This window comes from Thermobia domestica, chromosome 12, assembly GCF_964235325.1.
Source record: "Thermobia domestica chromosome 12, izTheDome1.hap1.1, whole genome shotgun sequence".
In the NCBI taxonomy this organism is placed as follows: domain Eukaryota; kingdom Metazoa; phylum Arthropoda; class Insecta; order Zygentoma; family Lepismatidae; genus Thermobia; species Thermobia domestica.
Window position 1 is genome coordinate 183,396,995 of NC_137465.1, and position 20,616 is coordinate 183,417,610.

The window sequence follows — 20,616 nt, forward strand, 5'->3', positions numbered from 1 at the left end:
TATTAGAATCATATGCAAGTACGAATGTAAACTGACTGCAGTTGATGAAGTAAGAGTTAAACCCATATCAGCTACTGATTCTTATGAATATGTTTGTGTAAAAATAGATTTATTTTCTTTCTTTTGTTCGTCCGAACATAGGTTACGTTTAATTTCTGATTTTTACTTAATTTAATTTTCTTTAATTCTCATTAACCAATGATAATTTTCAAATGATTTTTAATTCTCTCTTGTTAATGTGAAGAATTATAATTCGATTTATAATTGATTAAAGGCAAAGGTTATTTATATTATATGGATTTGTGTTGAGAATTTGTTGTCAAAGATTATGTTAAGAATAAGGTTCATTCTATTAAGCCATTTATCCGACGACTGTCTTTATGCGCTACTTACCCGAATAAGATTCTTCTATATTCTGATGCCTTATGGATACAATGTATATTTTAAAACATCATCTAACGTAGTTATCATATAATGCGCCCTGGAAAGATCAAATATTATTTTTCTTAACATCACCGTTTTAATAATGATTGAAAATGCTAATCATTGTGATTTATGTTTTTAAAAGGTAATTTGCCTCTTACGATTTTGACTGCGCACCCTTCAGTAATTATATTATTAAGCGACGACGTTTTTGTAATATAAGATAAATGATAATGGAATAAAAGATTTATTATAAATGTATTTATATATATGAAGCTTGATGAAGATATATATATATATATACGAGGGGCGATCAAAATGTAAAGGACATAAGTAATGTAACATCATTATTGTAAACGGACCAGTGGTTCTTAAATATAAAAGCTAAGCTCGCTTGTAACTTTTATATTCAGTCCCATCGTCGGGCGACATTTTTATACAACGAGATACTTTGTATCGTTTAATAATTACCTGTACCTTGGGCAGAAAGTGCTCATACTCAAGCACTATACTTGATATAATGTTAATTTAAAAATAACAAAAGAAGAATGTTTTTAATATATGTAAAGAAATATACATTATTGTCTAATTCGTTGCTATGTAGTTGTTTATAGATACCTAATCAACATGTATGTTTGCAAGACAGTTTGAGTGAAAATACGTTAAAAGAGTATCAACTAATAAACCATTTAATACCGATCATCGACTTGTAATTTCGATAGAAAAGGTGAGAATAATAGTGTATATAATTATTGAAGATATTTTTATGTGTAAAGAATTATTACCACTCAAGATTTACTTATATCATTAGCCGAACCAGGTTGACGACGACCTTTGGTGAGTCGTTGTAATCTCCTACGCCAAAAAGCGTGTACGCTAACTACTTACCCACGAAAGAACTCTAAATCTATATGGTCCATTATGTTCATCGTTGTATAAAGCATATAAATAAGTTTTCTTTTTCGTGTACGCAATCTTTTGAACGAATTTTCTCAATTATTAAAAGTAATCAAAAATCATTTGCGTTCTTCGCTTGGGCAAGATTTGTTAAAGTACTTTCTTTCTTTCACACGTAGAAAGATCATGTACAACGTTTGATTACAACAAAGTGATTGACCTCTTCTACCAACCCTCTTTTGGTTGGTAGCTCACAGTAGGATTTAAAAACGATAAGGTAGATCAGAAATTTGGCAACTACTGTAGTAGTGCATTTATTAATTGATATGGAATACACGTTAATTACATTTACAAACTTCTGACAAAATAGTGTCACTTTATTCTCTCTTCAGTAAGTTATTAGTGGGCGGAATTTTCTTGCCAATTATTAACATAGAGAATTTAGTTGGAAACAGGCCCGTAGCCAGCCCAAACATTTAGGGGGGGCCCGGTAGAAGTTAGGGGGGGCCCGACCCAATCATATTATACTTCATCACCATATTATAGTTCATTTGCAAGCCTACCGTGAAATTTTATTGGGGCCAGCCAAAATTTACGGAGGCCCGGCCCCCTCTTGCCCCCCCCCCGTGGATACGGGCCTGGTTGGAAATGACTGTTGTAACCGCTCAAACAACTGAACTGCCTGTTCGGTAGAGGGACTACGTTTTAAGTCGGGCGATAACTAAGTTTGTTTTTTCCCCTTAATGCCATTGAATGACGTGGAAGGTGGAAGATAACCCTCATAACGATTGAGTTATTTGATGTCAATACGTCAATAAATTATTTTAAGATATTAGTTTTAAAAAAAATAATTCTTAACAGAAATAGACGGGCTGCAGAAGGTGTTATTTCCTAAGTCCAATAAATGATTTACTAGTTTTGCTAGACATTGCGAGGAGGAAAAAAATTAGCGTATTTAAGAGTCTTCATCCCGGCGAAATTAAAATACCGCTAATTTTACAGTAATTATGTAATATCTTCAAATAGATAAAAGATAATCGAAATGTGGAACAAGAGCGCCCTAGACAATATTATTTTACATGAGAAACCGTTATCACGACTCACTTATCTGCTTTCGATTTCGAGCCATTTTGAAAATCGGCATTTATTTTCGCGTTTCTAAACAGCTGAAAACGGAAAGCCACTAGGTGACTTGTGATAACGGTACCTCACGCAAAATAATATTTTCTAAGGCGCTCTTGTTCCATATTTCAATTATCTTTTATCTATTGGAAGATACATAATTACTGTAAAATTAGCGGTATTTTAATTTCGTCAGGATGAAGACTCATAAAAGGAAAATGCACAGATTATGGCTACAGCGTAAAAAGCTTTAGCGAATTTTGGTACGTAAGACAGCACGTACTTTTTAGCCCATAAAAGAAAATTGACACGGTCAATCGTCCTGGGGTTTCGAAATTTGGATTAACAAAATGCGTCGAATTCATATCCTGGAGTACGTTGCACAGAACTTTTTTTTTTTTTTTTTTGGTATGGTTGAGTTACGTGTATCCTCTTATCTAAAATCGCTAAAGTTTTGGCCCATAAAAGAAATGACAAGATCGATCGTCCTGAGGTTTCGAAATTTTGATTGTGTGTAACAAAATGCGTCGAATTCATATCCTAGGATTCGTTTCACAGAACTTTTATTTTGTGTGTGACTATGTTATCGAAGCATCTCTCTTTTATCGACTTCTTATAAAATCCTCTCAAACATCCTATTAGCAAGATCGATCCTATATGTAGATGAAAATATTGGAGATTATCAATGCGAATTTAGGGCAAATCGCTCAACTATGGACCAGATATTTACCCATTCGACAAACACTCGAAAAGAAATGGGAATACAATACCCCGATACATCTATTATTTATTGATTTTAGACAGGTCTGTGACTCGGTTATAGGAGGGAAACATTGTACAACATTCTTACAGAATTTGGAATACCGAAATACATGGCTGCTGTTTTCTCGTTTTTGGCAATATGCAAATTTATTTTACAATTAGAGTGAACCTATGTCTGTTGCTTTTATTTTGATTCTGCTTCTTTTTATATATAATAAGCAATTAATTTTACCTTTCATTGAATTGTTGGTAACATTCATTTTCCATTCACAATTTCTGGTCACCAATTATCTTCCTATTCACGTAACTTTACTCCAACTACTTATTAATATGTATAATTCAATTTAACCTATTAACAACAAAAGTGTGGTTTAAAACTACAATAGTAATCTTTAAAAGTATCACCTTGACAATTGCTTTAAAAAAGTTCATTATTAAAAACCATACAGATTTAGTAATAGAGAGATAGTCGTTTGTTTTACTGTTGCATCCTAATTTTAAAACTTAAAACTCTGCACACTCTGACATCTAGGAAACTAACTGAACTTTATAGACTATGAAATCAGTCAGTTAAAGATACATTACAGTAAATCTGAATTCGAAACGTAGATACTGTATCCGCTTCCTGTGATTGTCGGTGCTGCAAAATTATTTTCAGGTAGCACCAGGCCCGTATCCAGGGGGTCTAGGGGGGGCCGCCCCCCCTAAATTTTTGCTGGCCCCCTAAAAGTTTTACAGTAGGCTTGCAAAAGAACTATAATATGGTGATGAACTATCATATGGTTGGATCGGGCCCCCCCTAACTTCAGCCGGGCCCCCCCTAAGTTTTAGGGCTGGCTACGGCCTGGGTAGCACCCAATGTGATATGGTAATTCAAATAGGAAAAGGAATTGGTACAGGTAGGGAAGGCATGGAGCTAGTTTCCCAAAACATTTTCATCCCGCACTACCGTTCTTATCAGAGGCGTGGGGATGTACTTGCACTGTTGCCACACTTGGTACAATTGTACCAAATTCAGCAATTCTTGTCATTCAACGGCCCGTTGGTACCACACTGGCATTTTCAGCCCCTTCTGTGAAAATGTTGGTACAATTCTACCCAGTTCAGCACCACTTAACAAATACTTGTCACATTTTCAAAAATGTCAGTAAGACTCTCCCTACATCTCTTTCTTGCAATGTCTTTCAGGGAAGGTTTTAGGACTCTGGACCGGTTTTACATTTTTTACAATTATCAATTTACTTACCTTATTCTTCTTACATTATATTATCCTCCTTCGGTCGTGAAATAAGAGAGAATAACTCCAATACTTTATATTTTAATATTTTATTATAATATACTGTTTACACGCGAACTCGGAGATGATTGATTTGTTCCTACTTTTATGTATTTTTCATATATGGCCATAACACGATTTTGGTATATTGGTTACTTTGAAATAGAGGCACGTTTGGTTTCCTTACAATGTATATCGAAGATGATAATTGTTTTCCTCTTTAATTTGCGGCTTCTGTTATACTTTCTACGTGCGGGAAAAGTTTCATCTACTTCCATGGTCAGGGACGTACGCAGGGGGGGACCTGGGGGTCCGGACCCCCCGAAATTTCGACTTTTTTAAAATTTAGCCTAATTTTAGGGGCAATTGTAGGAATTTTAATATAAAATACCTTCATATTTAGTTTGGAACCCCCCGAAATAAATTCCTGGGTACGCTACTGTCCATGGTTGTTCGGGATCCTCTTGGATATTTTTAAAAAGTAATTTGTAAAAAGAACACTTTCTTTATTTGAACTCTTGGAAGAGGGGGCGAGTGTTCTAGAACTTAAGCTCTTTTAGTTTCGTGTTATAGAGCCATGTACCACACTGGTATAGGATAATGAATTCAGCCCTTTTTGTTTCAATTTGGTACTATTTTTCAGCCCACTCCAGAGCTTGGACTGTGGCAACACTGTGTACTTGGGAAGGCGTTTGTCTATAAACTGGATGGATCGAGTTCGATCTTCTGGAATATTTTCTCGTTTTACCTTCATTCCATTCCAACTTACAAACTCATCCAACCTCTCTAAAATAAGGTACATATGGCAATCTCCGGTAAAGATGGTCTGAGCATGATAGTTCCCCACATACTCTCTCCACGCCCGTAGCTCGATCCTATTATACAAAAAGGAATTACTTACGAGCATTCAGCTAACTGTGTCCTCAAAGGGAAGGAAAACAGAAAATTCTCTCTCCTCCATCCAAGTATAGTTTTTTATAATATCCTGGCCTGTAGTATGCTTTAAGTTGGACATCATAGCTTCAAATAACTTAATGTAAAAATCCCTTAGACCATTGGAAGCCTATTTAATCCTTAGCATTCAAATGTCAGTACTGAAGAGGTAGCGGAACCTTTTGCGGAAAACTGAAAGGAAAATAGAATGAATGAATATTCTATATTGCAATCTGTCCAGCAAATTATCAGCTTGATAAATATTTGTCCGGTTTTCAGAACCTACTTTTAAGTATATTTGAGAACGTATTCTCTGTCTCCAAAATTATATTTTATATTTGCTAGTAACAAATTAATAAGTATGTACTTGCTTTCACTTCTATGTGTTTGGTTTACAAAATTCTTTACACATTTTCTCGGTGTGTCTGTTTGGGAGACACAAAGTATCAAGTGCTACTTGATGGATTATCTATTTTGACCAGGATATATAGCGTTCGCGAGTTCATTAATGGTGATAATCCACCTGGTGAGAATGGCAGAAATCAGCCATTTCTGGTTTTAGCATTATGTACTAGAGAGCATAAACGGTAATAGATAGCGAGATATTTCCTGCAATCAATTAAGCATCCCAAGAATACATTTCATCTCCACTCTAATCTTTGTACTAAAATCGAAAGTGGTAGAAATCTACTACCACTTCCGGTTTCAATATTAATTGAGAAAATGTAACACCATTAGAAAAACTTAAATATAATAAAAATCAATGGTCATTGCAACACTAAAGTATTTGAGTGGGAAATGTAGGGTAAAGATAAATACATTGTTGAGAGAAAACTGGAGGCGGAACACTAAAGTTTATGAGTGGAGAATGGAGAGTAAAGGTAAATTCATTGTTGGGAGGAAACTGGAGACAGAACACTAAAGATTTTGAGCGGGGAATGAAGAGTAAGGGTAAATGTATTGTTGAGAGGAGACTGGAATTACGTCATAGCTTTTGGGTAGGGAATGATAAACAGACATATGCGGAAAATTGTTACGGGGAAACGTTGTCAGGGGAACTTCCATTGTTAAGTGTTAAAATGTTAATGTTTACGTTGTTCACACTCTGATAAACCAATCTCCTTCACGTGGTGTACACTGTAACAAACCCCACCATGGACTGACCCAAGCCTGTGAGAAATGAGATAGGACTTCAGCCCAAATGTACTGGTCATCTGTCTAATGCTCCTCATTTGAATTAACATCAGCAGGTCTTAAAAGAATTAAAACGTCACTTCATGTACTTGGCTCTTCCTCATAGAGCTTGTACACGCAGAGTAATGGATATAAGTGGTGTGTTGATGAGATTATCTACCGGACGAGGTAAGGTGTTAGTGTACTAGATACTAAGGTCCTAAACGGGTCATTAACATCGATCATTGAGCCCAGAAGTATAAATGGTGCCTCACCGCGATATCTTTGATGGTTGTGAGGTGTTCTGTTGCAGTGCCTACCAGGGGAGTGCGATTGGGTGCCTCCAAAATGGGAACATCTGCCTAGAGCAGATAGACTACATCATCTATTGGTACCGATATTGTACGGTCTATCTCTTCCGTAATATGAAGTAAGCCGGCTATTGGCACTCTGTCATCTCTATCGGGGATGACTGAGTAATACGTCGCCTTGGGTGAAGGAGGTGGAGGATGGACACATGCACGATACCTCTTGGCCCTGTTGAACGACAAGTAGATATGCATTGCCAGGATTTGATTTCTCGGGTCAGACTTGGAGTTCCTGATTTGGGTTCACTGGTAGAGCGTTCACCTTTGGTGCGTGGGGTCCCTGCTTCAATACCAGCTCGTGCCTAGTGGTGGACAAACACCATGTGCGTTTGTTTTCTCGGGGTTCTCTCGTTTCCTTTCATTTATTCATTCCACCATTTCCTTCATTTCTCATTATCATCATCTCCTTTAGCCTAGCCGGCATAACCGTGGGCCGAAAACCTTAAAAATTTCATTTTCATTTTTAAATATATTTTTTTATAAGAACAACATACTGCAGAATAAGTCGTTCCTCTTTGAAAAACGAGAAAGGATAGTTTACTCTAATGGATGAGTTTCTTCTCGGACGATTTTCTCAGAAATGACTTAGGCGACTTTGGTCACAATTAATAAAAGATATTTCATTAATAATTGACAATATGACCAAGGGCGACCAACAGGGGAACAAGGTGGGCCGCTCGCCCCCTAAGAGGAAATTGTACCTGAGAATATCGAAAACCTAATAGAATTTTTACATTAGTTACAGCAAAATTTGAAACGTTGCTTATACTTGCCCCCCCTTGGAAACCACAACATGGGCGCCTTTGAATATGACATAACTCATTTGTCCTGAAAAAGAAATACGCTAGGACTTTATCCTTGGGGTGAATAACCTGAAAATTTGACATAATTCATTTGCGCTGATTGCGAGGAGTACTTTATTTTGGGAGTTAGTTTCTTCGGACGATTTTTTTCAAAAGTGACTTAGACGATTTTCTTCATATGTCACAAATAAATATTACGTGGGTTATGTCGGATAGATGGGGGCCAAAATTAGGTAGAAAAAACAGAATGTGTACAGGAGAAATCATTAAGTGTGTAACCTAACCTAACCTGACGTATCCTAATGTAACGTAGGTACTTGAAGTGTGTAACCTAACCTAACCTAAGTTAACCTAACCTAAACTAAACGTGTCCTAATGTAACCTAACCAAAATTAATCTTAGTTTTAAAAAGATACTGAAAATATACCAGGAAGTAACTATTTTAGGTAATAAATGCTGGCCCCCCATCTGTCCGACATATGTCTATTTCATTGATAACCTAACAATATTGCGTAACTCGTATGTCCTTAAAAAAAAAATTGAGGGGTAGTTATTCTTAGAGGCCATTTTTTTTTTATTCCGGATGATTTAAAAAAAAAAGACTCAGGCAACCTTGTTCATATCTTATAAATAAATATTTCATTAGTAACTCTTTATTGTTGTGTAAATTATTTCTTACGGAAAATTGCCTCTTGGAAGTAAGTTTCTTTTCAGACTATTTTCTTTAAAATGACATATAATTTTGTTCATTTTTCATAAATAAATTTTTCATTATTATTCATGTAAAATTGCATAAATCCCTCGTCACTTCTATGAGAATATTATCCACAAGAGGTAGATTGGTCTTGGGGTTAATATTTTTTGTGACAATTTTGTAAAATACCACTGATACGATTTTGTTGATATTTTATAAACAATCCTAACGTATGGCATAAGTTATTTCTTATTGAACAATTTGCAATGCGCAATTTACTTTTGAGGATTATTTTCTTTGGATCAAGTTTTCCGAAAATGCTTTATAATTTTGTTTCTATTTACGAAGAAAATGTTTCATTAATAACTGCACTATCCATCGGTTTGGGAGGTTCTCGTTTAGAAACCTGCGTACAGCACGATACCAGTGTGGCGGCGCTCCATGTTGTTGTAGAACGAAGTCGTCTATCTCTGCATTACTAAGTTGCGGAATCAACCAGTTACGTAGCAATGCTAACAAGGGACATCACCCAATTGTCCGGCTCCGATTTCAATGAAATTTTTGTTGCTGATAGAGGACATATATTCATTACTTGTGATGACAGAAATTTTTGCCATGGTGCATGTTTTCTATTTTTCAATAATTTTTAAATGTTGTGATGTGGTTAATAGAGATTACTGCAGAAGTTTTCTAAATTTATTACATTTTTTTAAGAGTTGCGATTTGTCGGTTCATGAATAGTGTTGGGATAAGCATCCAGCAATCTTTCTGAATTTTGAAGACTTGCCATGTAATTATTAATTTTCTAGGCAGTGTAATTATTTATTTTAACCCAGAGTACATGAGGAACCTATGGACCTATGCGATGTAAAGAAATACAAATGAAATTATAAGAAATTGGTGTAACACGAACTCAAAATTATCATGAAATGTAGCCTACATGTTGCACAAACGACAAACAGTATTTAAAAAAAAAATAAATAAATACAATTTTACAACTTTAGAGGAACAGCAGGAATGATAGAAAATATCAAAGAGACATAATATGACTGTTCTTAACACAATGTTTGTACCATGAACAAAATATGAAAACAGGTAACTTGTTTATAAAGAGGTATAATTTAATCAAGTTCCCGACCGATACTGATTATAAACCTTACAAACATGAACCATCGACAACAATCGCTAGAAAAAGAATGACTTTTTTGTCTGGCTAGCTAAACTATTGTCATAGAAAATAAATAAATAAATAAATAAATATACAATAAACAAATAAATATAAAACAAAACAAAAAACATTGGTTTTCACAATAATCATATTTTGTTTCCTTTTTTGAAGTGAATTTTCAACTTATTTCTCGTCTCATTTACTACCCATTACAAACTACGTCTCCGGTATTACTTGAATGCAAAGTTGGAGTTCTTTCGTTCTGCGATGATTCATGACAGTAAACGAGTTTTTGAAGGGCATGTATAGGAAATAAACAATTACATTGCCTATGAAATTAATAATTACATGGCAAGTCTTTAAAATTCGGAAAGATTGCTGGATGCTTATCCCAACACTATTCATGAACTAACAAATCGCAACTCTTAAAAAAAATTTAATAAATTTAGAAAACATGAACCATGGAAACAATTGCAAAGTGCCAGTTGGAATCTTAAAACATGCGATGAAAATTAGGAGTGTTGCCAATTTGAAAGATCGAATAATGGACGTTTCGTGCACATTAGAAGAGTCATAAATTCATACTGGTTAACTATAGAACAAAAATAAGCATACCATTGGCTTTTGGGGAAATTTTACTATTAAAATTTGGTGCCACATGCTATGGTTTTCAGTTTTCAAAACTTCACTTTAATTCAAAATGGCGGATTTCAAGATGGCTGCCGTCAAAGTCATACGTACCATACGACTTCCCCCTAGGCATAATATGTATTACCGAAACCATTATCCACTTATTATCATTAATACGCGGGTTAGAAGCGGAGGTAAGGGACTTACGCACATAGTAAGTATAAACAGTTAATATGTCGGTAACTTTTCACCAAATGGGCGCATCTTAAAACTAACTTCACCACTGTCTTTCTGATTAAATTCTAGCCCGAAATTATGTATCACATTACCCTATTCCCATTTAAAAAACTTGACCTTAATTCAAAATGGCGGATTTCAAGATGGCTGCCGTCAAGGTGATACGTACCATACGACTTTCCCCTAGGCCCTATACGTATCTACATGGTTGTTCTTTCATTAACACTCCGTTTACAAAGGGTAGTAAGGGACTTCTGCAGTAATCTCTATTAACCACATCACAACATTTAAAAATTATTGAAAAATAGAAAACATGCACCATGGCAAAAATTTCTGTCATCACAAGTAATGAATGCATGTCCTCTATCAGCAACAAAAATTTCATTGAAATCGGAGCCGGACAATTGGGTGATGTCCCTTGTAAGTAACTTTCACCTGTAATTGTTTGTTCCTGAAAGAAGAACGGACCGTGCACCCGACGCTCTCATACTGCACAAAAAACACTGATTTTCGGTGAGTCACGTTCCACATTTACAGTTGCATGAGGATTCTGGGTTCCCCATATCCTTACATTGTGTCTATTCACCTTTCCACAGAGAAGTGAAATGTCGCCTCATCGCTGAAAATGATCTTCGTCAGAAAGTTTTCGTCGTCCTCCATGAAATTTTGCATAACCTCACAGAACTCACGGCGCTTTACCTTGTCTTGTGGGTATAACTTCTGAACCAACTGCAGTCGGTACGGGTAACACCGCAAACGCTTGCGTAAGATCTTGCTTACTGTTGTTTGTGGCATCTGCAACTCTCTGCTAGCTTTACGTGTTGTAGACTTCTGTGGGCTGTCTACGAAGGCTGCTCTTACGCGCTCCACAGTTTCCTCGGAGACTGGACATCGCCCTGAATGTCCTTTTCTTTGATCACAAATGCACCCGTCTCAATAAACGTTCTATGCCACTTCACAATGGATTTGTATGTGGGTGGATCAGCATTAAATTGCCGTTTGAAATCACGCTACACTCTCACAAAACTGCTTGTTTTTGCAAATTGTAAAACGCACCAGCTTCGTTGCTGTGGGGTGAGCGCCATTTTCAATGTTCCTGCCCTCTAGCTACTCTGGTCTGAACTAGGATTCTGAAAAGATAGATGGGAAAATACTCTGAGTTTACTGAGCTCTGTACAAAATTTCATGTAAATAGTCAATTAAATGTTACTTATATGGCACTTTAAAATCAGGTACTGTTTCTGTGCTCGTGCTGTATATTGAAAAGATATTTCACTTTATTGATTGACTTTTTGAATTGATATTAATATATTTTAACAGGGATGTTATATACAGCAAGATCAATAGTTCAAAGTCGGATCTCGAACAAATGTACTCGTTGCTCTCATGCTGGGAATAAAATCCACGACTCACATGCACTAAAGATTCGTCATCTTGGCATTAGAGAGAAGAGAATACATGTTTTTGAATCTCTAGAGTATAGTTGATAGTATCTGGCTCTCTCTCGTCACCTAACTTTCATAAATATAAATTTATATTAATCAACGTTGAACAAAGACCTGATAATTAAGTACGAAATGCTAGAAAAAGTAATAAAGTTCAGTGGTCCTTTTTTTTTGGAGTAGATTTTCGGTTCTTCGTTTACTTATTAAAAGTCTCCTATATTTTTGGTGCCAAATTTTAAAATATCCAATTTTATTGTTTGCAGATACTGAAAAGTAACAATATGGAATGAGGAGAAATTGAATGAGTTAGTATGTGAGTGTCAAAAATATATTATCTTCTGTGGTATCTATATCTAAAAATATTTGGAGATCAGATCATCGAAGGTTTCACTGAGCAGTTACCGGATACACTTTAATAAGAATATATTACATATCCGTTTTAATATCGTATTGGTGTGGTACTTGAACCAATGTAATACCTTCGGTATCACATCGGAGCTCGAACCCGGTATATCGTGTTACTTATATTAACATTTCCTTTTAAGTAACTAGGGTGCATGGTGACTCAGTGGTAGAGCGCTTATCTGTGGTACGTGGGGTCCTTGGTTCGATCCAGGGACGTCATTTAGGGAGGGCAGGAGAGGGAAATTGCACCCCCCCAAGAGTTTCAGGAATACATATACTTTAATCGATTGTCTACTAATATACTAGTACAAAACGTGAAAGTCATATGTCGGTGGTGCTCTTGCCCCCCTCAAGTGAAGTCTGAAATGACGCTCCTGGTTCGATCCCCCGGCCAAGTAAGTTTGTGGTGGACAACATTTTGTGTCCGTGGGTTTTCTCGGGTTGCTACCGTTTCCTCCCACTTTCTCATTCCACCAATTCTCGCATCGTCATTCACTTGCTTTAATCATCGTCTCCCTTAGCCTAAAGCGCATACTAGTGGGAGGTTAAACTCAAAGATTTCCTTTCCTCTCCTTTTCTTTTAACTAACTGGATTATTGAACGATCCTCAGTTTCCTTGGTTATTCACGAGTTTCTTTTAATCTCTTAATATTACTTGTCACTCTTCTTTCTTTCATTCTTTTGGTCATTATAAAAAAAAGATAGAAAGAAAGCCCGACTCGTTGGTTTAGTGTTTAGCTCGCTCGGCTTTAGTGCACGGGTCAAACGTCAAAGGTATAAGAGACTTATATTTGAACGCATTGTGTTGGTTTGGATTCTATCATAAACTGTAGATCCATATCCCATATAGCCTCGGTGCTTAAAATGGTTACTAAACTCCGACTACCAAATAACAGATAAACATCGTGGACAAGTAAAACGGAATTTACTTTACAGTATCAGTTAAACCTAGGAATGATTGCGCCTCAAAATTCCTAGACGAACGTCTCAGAACACATATTTTTCTTTCTTCGGACATATTTTTTTTTTTTTTTTTTGTTAGTTTATAGCTTCCTTCTTCCTTAGTTACAACTCTTTCTTATATGTTACTTTAAATTACTACTGGTCTTGTGAGAGACCTCAACAGAGAAATATCGAGGATATTTGAAACGCCCATTGTCTTCATTGGGACTCGAACCTACAATAGCTAAGCTACGGGTAGAGAATCCTATTACAGAAGTAATTCTCATACGGTGGTCCGCAAACCACAAGTAGTTCACAAGGTGTGTGTCCTTGTCGTCCTCTTAGATTGAATGTACGTCGAAAAGAGAGGGAGAAAGAAAGAAAGAAAGAGAAAGACAGAAAACAAAACAGAAAATTCAAGTGAATTGCATATTACACGCTATATATATATTCTAAAGCAGGTACAGACATTTGAAAGTAATAGACTGCATTATACAATCTACCCAGGTAGTAAGTTAAAAGATTATTTCTAAAAGATTATTTAGAATTCCAACAACTTATACAGCCGTGTTATTATTATTTTAAAAAAAAATCTTTCTTAAATTAAAAAAAAAACTCATGTGTATTCCTACCAATAAAGAATTAAAGGAATTTTAAGTAATACTACTACAGAAATTTTAGTATACTGCTATCGGTGTTTTTTAACCGGTGTTGCATCGCAGTTTGTTGCACAAAACCACAGATTTTCGATGCAATACCGCTACAGTACATGGAAAAATGAACTTTAAAGGTCCGTAACTTCAATATAGAAAAGGGCCTGTCGTACTTGGGTCAAAACTTCACCCTATCTAAATATCCATGTTTCAGAATCCTGCGGTCCTTCCGCAACAATTTTTATAGATGTAGTTCGTGTGTACTTAAAATAATATATCAGTAGCCAAACTGCGTCTATAAAAATTGTTGCGCGAGCACCTTAGGACTGTGAAACGTATTTTTGGATGGCGCAGATATTAGTTCCTAAGTGAAGTTTTGGTCCGACTACCGTACGTCCCATAGTATTGGATCTATGAACCTTTAAAGTTTATTTTTTCATGTTTTCGGCAGCCTATAACTTCGAAAGGAATCATGTGTGCATCCAGGTTGGTCTATACTTTTCGTCTTATCTTGGTGTCAGGAATCACCTCCCAAACGTTGTCGGTTTGGTTTTGAAACACCCTAAACACCCTGTATATATAAAACTATGTAATTTGAAATTGGATAAGAGGAAGTCCATTGACCATTCTGTCTAATAAAAAGTAGTTTTCACTTTTAAAAAGGTTTGCGAAACGTCTCATTAAACCTGAGAAAAATTAAGGACTTTGGAATTTGTAAATATGAAGGTCTTTAAACGGTTCCTTATAAGTTACGTTTTTACTTCTTTCGTTTGTTTGTTTACATGATTTTTAATTGGTTGCTCTTTTCTTTATGCAGCCACTGGACGAGGCGAAGGCGGCGGTTACGGCGGCGGTGGCGGAAAGGGAGACAAAGGCGGCGGTGGTATGATGGCAATGGCGATGATGATGAAGGGAATGATGGCAGCGATGGGCATAGCTGGCGTGGGCGCTATGGCGATGAAGGGTCTTGGCGTCTCTTTGATGGCTCTTGTCCTGGCAGCTGTGGCAGCCATCAAGTCTCTAACCCACAAAGACGACGATCATGGCGGTGGTCACTACGTTTACCACGCTTCTTCAGGTCACCACGGTCATAGGTCATTTGATCTAGCGCGGGAAGACAGTGAGGATGCGGCGGCCACTGCATCGGCTGGGGCGTCATTAGCTTATCGAGGTCATCAGCAGACAACGGAATAAAGGAACTACTCACACAGACAGGAAAGAAAAGTTAATCATCAGGTAAATATGACCCCAATCTTTTCTTTCATCTTCTACTTCCAGTCCTGGGAAAAGAGAAAAAAAATACTTTTTCATCCAGTACTTTCTTTTCTTCTCATCTCAAACATGTTGACTTTACTTTCTTTGGGGGCATTTCTCACCTTGACCTTTAGCCACAACACACGTGCTTCAATTTCCTACAATTGTCCTTCTTTTCTCGCAAACGACCATCTGGAAAAAGAGAATACTTTTTTTTTCTTAAGGTTAAAAGAGAACTTTTCTGAACTACTTCCCACAATAAGAAAACCAGACAAACATATGAGCAATGAATTAAGAAAAAGAAATATAAATAAAAGAAGTAAACCAGACGCTGTAAAATTGTCTGGAACAGAGACACGCTACATAGTAAACTAGCAACAAAACAAATATATATTTTTAAGGTTCTCTAGTCCAGAGAAATTTTAAATGCTTAATCTGGTTTTAGTCTTGTTATATGTAGTTTTAATATTTTTTCTTTCCTTTTTCGTAAAAAGAGTATACAATTTATTTATGAGTCAAAATGCAGTTAAAAAGTTGTTGGTTGTCTGCGAAAAAGGATAAGTATGTGTTTTCTCAATCTTGGCTGTGTATGTTCTGAATGGGTAAAGGATATAACAGGATATTCATGAATGAAAGGTGAATTTTCGTATGTGACTAAAATTGTTACATACTACATTACAGGTGTAAGATTTCGTACAATCGTGAAAAAAATTGAAAACATTATATTCATATTAAGGAAATATTTATTATCGGTTGTGTATTGTAAACCACTAGTATGTTTCTATTTTCTATGATCAAAGTTTAGGTGATAAAACAGTTATCAAATGATTCAGTGTTTAGTTTACTTTTAATTTCCAAATAGTTATACATCAAGTAAAGATTAATTGATTGGGGGGTAAGGATGGTTTACATCAAGTAAAGATGTATTGATTGGAATTCTTATAGATTTACATGTAGTAAAGATTGGATGATTGAGATAGGATAGTTATATATCAAGTAAAGATTGATTAGTTGGATTAAAGATAGTTATACGAGTACATCAAGTGAAAATGGATGGATTGAGGTATGGATAATTATGCAAGTAAAGATTCAGGTATGGATAATTATACATCAAGTAAAGATTGAGTTTTGATTGAGGTATGGATAATTATACAAGTGAAGATTGAGTTTTGATTGAAGTATGGATAATTATATATCAAGTAAAGATTGACTAGTTGAGATAGAGTTAACTATACATCAAATAAAACAGGTAGCTCATTGGGTATAAGGATAGTTATCAAGTACAAATAGATTTCTAGTTTTCCCTACGAAACGAGACGAGACATACCTTTCTTGAGGACATTCGAAACGAGATCTCACTTTCACGTCCCGTTTCAACATGAATTAGCCTCAAATTTTGTTTTGCAGGCAACCTTAGACTGGGAATTTAATAGGACGTTAAAATTCGACTTCTGTCATGAAATGTCTGATATGTCGAGGATATGGTTTGGAATGATTAAAAAGTAGCCTATGCCAATTGTGTGTTTTGGTTTCGTGCTTTATTTCGTTTGTTTTAAGTAAATGCGAATTTTAGGGAAAATAATATCGCGCAGTTTCTTAAAAAGACACACACTCAAATCTAGATTCCTAATCGTAGTCCTTCAATATGGGCATTTTTGATTACGTTGCAAACATTACACGATTATAAAATTCGTTTCATTTTGGAATATGCATCTCACGCATTAAGAAACTCTTACTGTAGCGTACGAACAGATTTTAGTACGTTGAATTAGAATGTGTTCAGTTGCCTTCTCTTGTTGTCCCTGTCGGTTTGGAATCTGTAGTTCTACTACCAGCTATTGATAAGTAATTTTTAAAACATTAAACCCATTTTGTTCCCAATAACACATGTTGAGTGTAAATCGTACACTTATAGTAAGAAATTCAACTGCTGTCTTTAACCGACTTCAAAAGAAAAAAGTTCTCAGATTGAAGTGTATGTATGTATGTATGTATGCGTTTTTATTGAGAACTGTTGGTGACATTGCGATGTGATTTTCATTGACCAAATAAGCTATTTCTAAAGAAGATTTTTACAAATAAAATATATGATAATTTAAATAATTAATCTATATATATAAAAGAGAACGCACAAAATCCTTTGTCCGCTCATCACGCTAATACGGCTGAACCGATTTCTTTCATTTTTGGGGGGTTGTTAGGATTTGGACCCTAGATGGTTTTTATCATATCACTTTAATTTTCAATTACCAGTGTCTTGAGATAATTGACCAATCAGGTGTCAATACGTACAAAAAATCCTTTGTGCGCTCATCACGCTAATACGGCTGAACCGATTTCTTTCATTTTTGGGGGGTTGTTAGGATGTGGACCCTAGATGGTTTTTATCATATCACTTTAATTTTCAATTACCAGTGTCTTGAGATAATTGACCATTCAGGTGTCCATACGTACAAATCCTTTGTTATTAGTTCATCATAGGTATAAAAATAAACGTATTTATATGCAACCCGCATGACCCTGTGACTCGGCGGGTTAACATAACTGACAGGCGCTATAAATCACTTGAAAGCGAAAAAGTAAAAATTATCTAAGTAACAAAGTTTATTGCGTTCCGGGATGACCGCAGCGAAGCGGGGCGGGTTGGGGTGACCGCAGCGAAGCGGGGCGGGTTAACATAAATGACAGGCGATATAATGTTAACATTAGTGCAATCTTCTATGGTTTTTATCATATCACTTGAAAGCGAAAAAGTAAAAATTATCTAAGTAACAAAGTTTATTGCGTTCCGGGGTGACCGCAGCGAAGCGGGGTGAACGCTGCTAGTCTTATATATAAAAGAGAACGTACAAATCCTTTGTTAGCTCATCACGCTAATACGGCTGAACCAATTTCTTTCATTTTTGGGGGGTTATTAAGATTTGGACCCTAGATGGTTTTTATCATATCACTTTAATTTTCAATTACCAGTGTCTTGAGATAATTGACCATTCAAGTGTCCATAACGTACAAATCCTTTGTTAGCTCATCATAGCTAAATCTAACCGTATTTATATGCAACCCACATGACCGTGTCACTCGGCGGGTTAACATAAATGACACCCGATATAATGTTAACATTTACTCCAATCTTCTATGGTTTTTATCATATCACTTGAAAGCGAAAAAGTAAAAATTATCTAAGTAACAAAGTTTATTGCGTTCCGGGGTGACCCCAGCGAAGCGGGGTGAACGCTGCTAGTTAAAAATAATAATAATTCCTGCAACATCTGATGAAAAGTCTTACGGCAAAAATATGCAAGTTAATCAACAAAGTAAGGTGGGTTGAATATATCCAAGAGATTGAGAACATCATTGTAGCCAGCTATCTACAAATGATTTAACATTATTTGGTGATGCATGTTAAGGTCATAAGCGATATCGTAACTGCTTACATGCTCAAAGTTTGCCGGAATATCATACACTTTTTCTGCAATTGGTAGCCTACTGTGAGGAGCAACTTGGATATAAAATTTCCAAAATTAAAGCAAATGAACCATCTTTTGGCTATTGCTTTTGATAACGAATCTTGTCCATAAACAGTACAAATTTACTTATGATCTGCGGAGCATTTGCATCTTTATGGAAATAAAATTGTAAAATGTAGCGCAGTTTTGCTGAAAGATCACTCATCTTCCCGGTGCAGTTACTTACGTATGATTATAAAATCCACAATACTTTTTTTTTTTTTTTTTAAATATCTACTAGCTTCAACTGTCACCTGTCGAAAGACTCGACCAGTGTTTCCTCCAGACGTATTTTTGGGGGAGCACTGCCCCCTCGGAGCTCTGAAAGTGCCCCCGCAGAGGAAATCAAAACAATACGTCCATTATATTACCAGCAATGTCTCTCCGTATATTAAGTGTGCCTCCACTGAGAAAAAAAATGTGTGCGTACGTAAAATCGTATGTTACATTTGTAAATATCTGTACGTACTTTCCGTATGAAACAATATAGGCTGTCAGGATCTCCCATACAAATGGACGTATATAGCTGAGGAAGGTAAAATACTACATATATGTATTTAATATAAAGAAAACTATTAGATATCAGACATCCTGCAATTGCGTGATGTAACATCTAAGGGCAGTGCCAATTTAGCATACGGTTAACGTATGCTCCGCACTGATTTCTGTAGTAAGCAAGAGGATTCCGTACATTTGTGCAATATACCGCTGTTCGGAGAACGGATTTTTCTCAGTGTCCCCGGAACAGTTTTTTTAGAAAAAGAAATACTGTTCTGGACTCACTGTGACTCATATACTCTAACCTTGCTATTATAAACACTAACGTCATTGTGTGTGCAAAAGGCTAACTATTTTTTAGACTATGTGATATTTTGATGCACTTTTCACTAATACAATGAGCTATTCCAAGAAATTCTCTTATCTGTAGTAAAAATATATTTCAATAACTTTGATAATTAATTATTACGCATATGTTCACGCATGTTTCGTAGGGAGACCCATTTTATAGGAAACTGATGTCTTACGTTTAGTTTAGGTATCTAACTAGACTAGACGACTGGGTAACGAAAAAATAGAAAAATAACTGACTTCACGATGCACTACGAAAAATCAGAAAATAGGAAACATTTAAAAGGGAAAATAACCGTTTTGAAAATTTCACTAAAAAGAAAGAAATTAAGCTTTTTTTTTAAAAGGAAGAATGAAGCCACTTAAAAAAAAGAAACATTAAAAGCAGAAAGTAATAAAGTCGCTAAAAAGCACAAAACAATTCATTACTATTATCTATAAAACTTTGTTTGAGAAGTCGTGCCAAGCCAAATATATAAGTACCTCATAAAAATTACCATCGAAATAATCCTGTATTAGGCATTAGTTTGTTCGGCTTGGCACGATTTAGAAAAGAAAAGAAAAGAAATTATAGATAATAAATGGTTTTGAGCTTTTAAGCACTTTGTTATTATTATATTTTGTTTTTAGCGTCTTTAAATTATTTTGTTCGTTTTAGTACCTGTTTTGAAATCGGTGCATATTTTTTTTTTAAACAAAAGTTTTTGTATCAACAAAAGTACGAAACTTTGCTGTTAGCATTCGTAAAAGAAGGAATTGAAAGTCAGAAATAAAATTACGAAGCTATGTTGTAGCACGTAGTCATGAGCTAGAACAAAAGTCCTTGTACTTCATTTATATACTCTAAGAAGCAGGTAGGCACCCACAAGGGCGCGCATGTTGTGGTTTCCAAGGGGAGGTAAATATAAGCGAGGTTTCAAATATAGTTTTAAGTTTTGCTATAACTAATGTAAAAATTCTATTGGGCTTTCGATATTCCCAAGTACGATTTCTCTTAGGGAGGGGGCGGACGCCCCATCTTGCCCCCCCCCTGATGGGCGCCCTTGGGTACCCAGGTGGAAATTCACCGGGTTCGG

At 35.8% G+C, this 20,616-nt stretch overlaps 1 protein-coding gene across 1 annotated transcript in view; it reads left to right on the forward strand.

The window, feature by feature from the left end:
• Nucleotides 1-20,616, forward strand: part of LOC145665826 (uncharacterized) — a 50,683-nt gene that overhangs the window by 18,265 nt on the left and 11,802 nt on the right. The window contains exon 2 of the mRNA XM_081732943.1: nucleotides 14,749-15,167. Coding sequence (XP_081589069.1) covers nucleotides 14,749-15,125 — 377 coding nt within the window. The 3' untranslated portion in view covers nucleotides 15,126-15,167. The remainder of the gene's footprint in view (nucleotides 1-14,748; nucleotides 15,168-20,616) is intronic.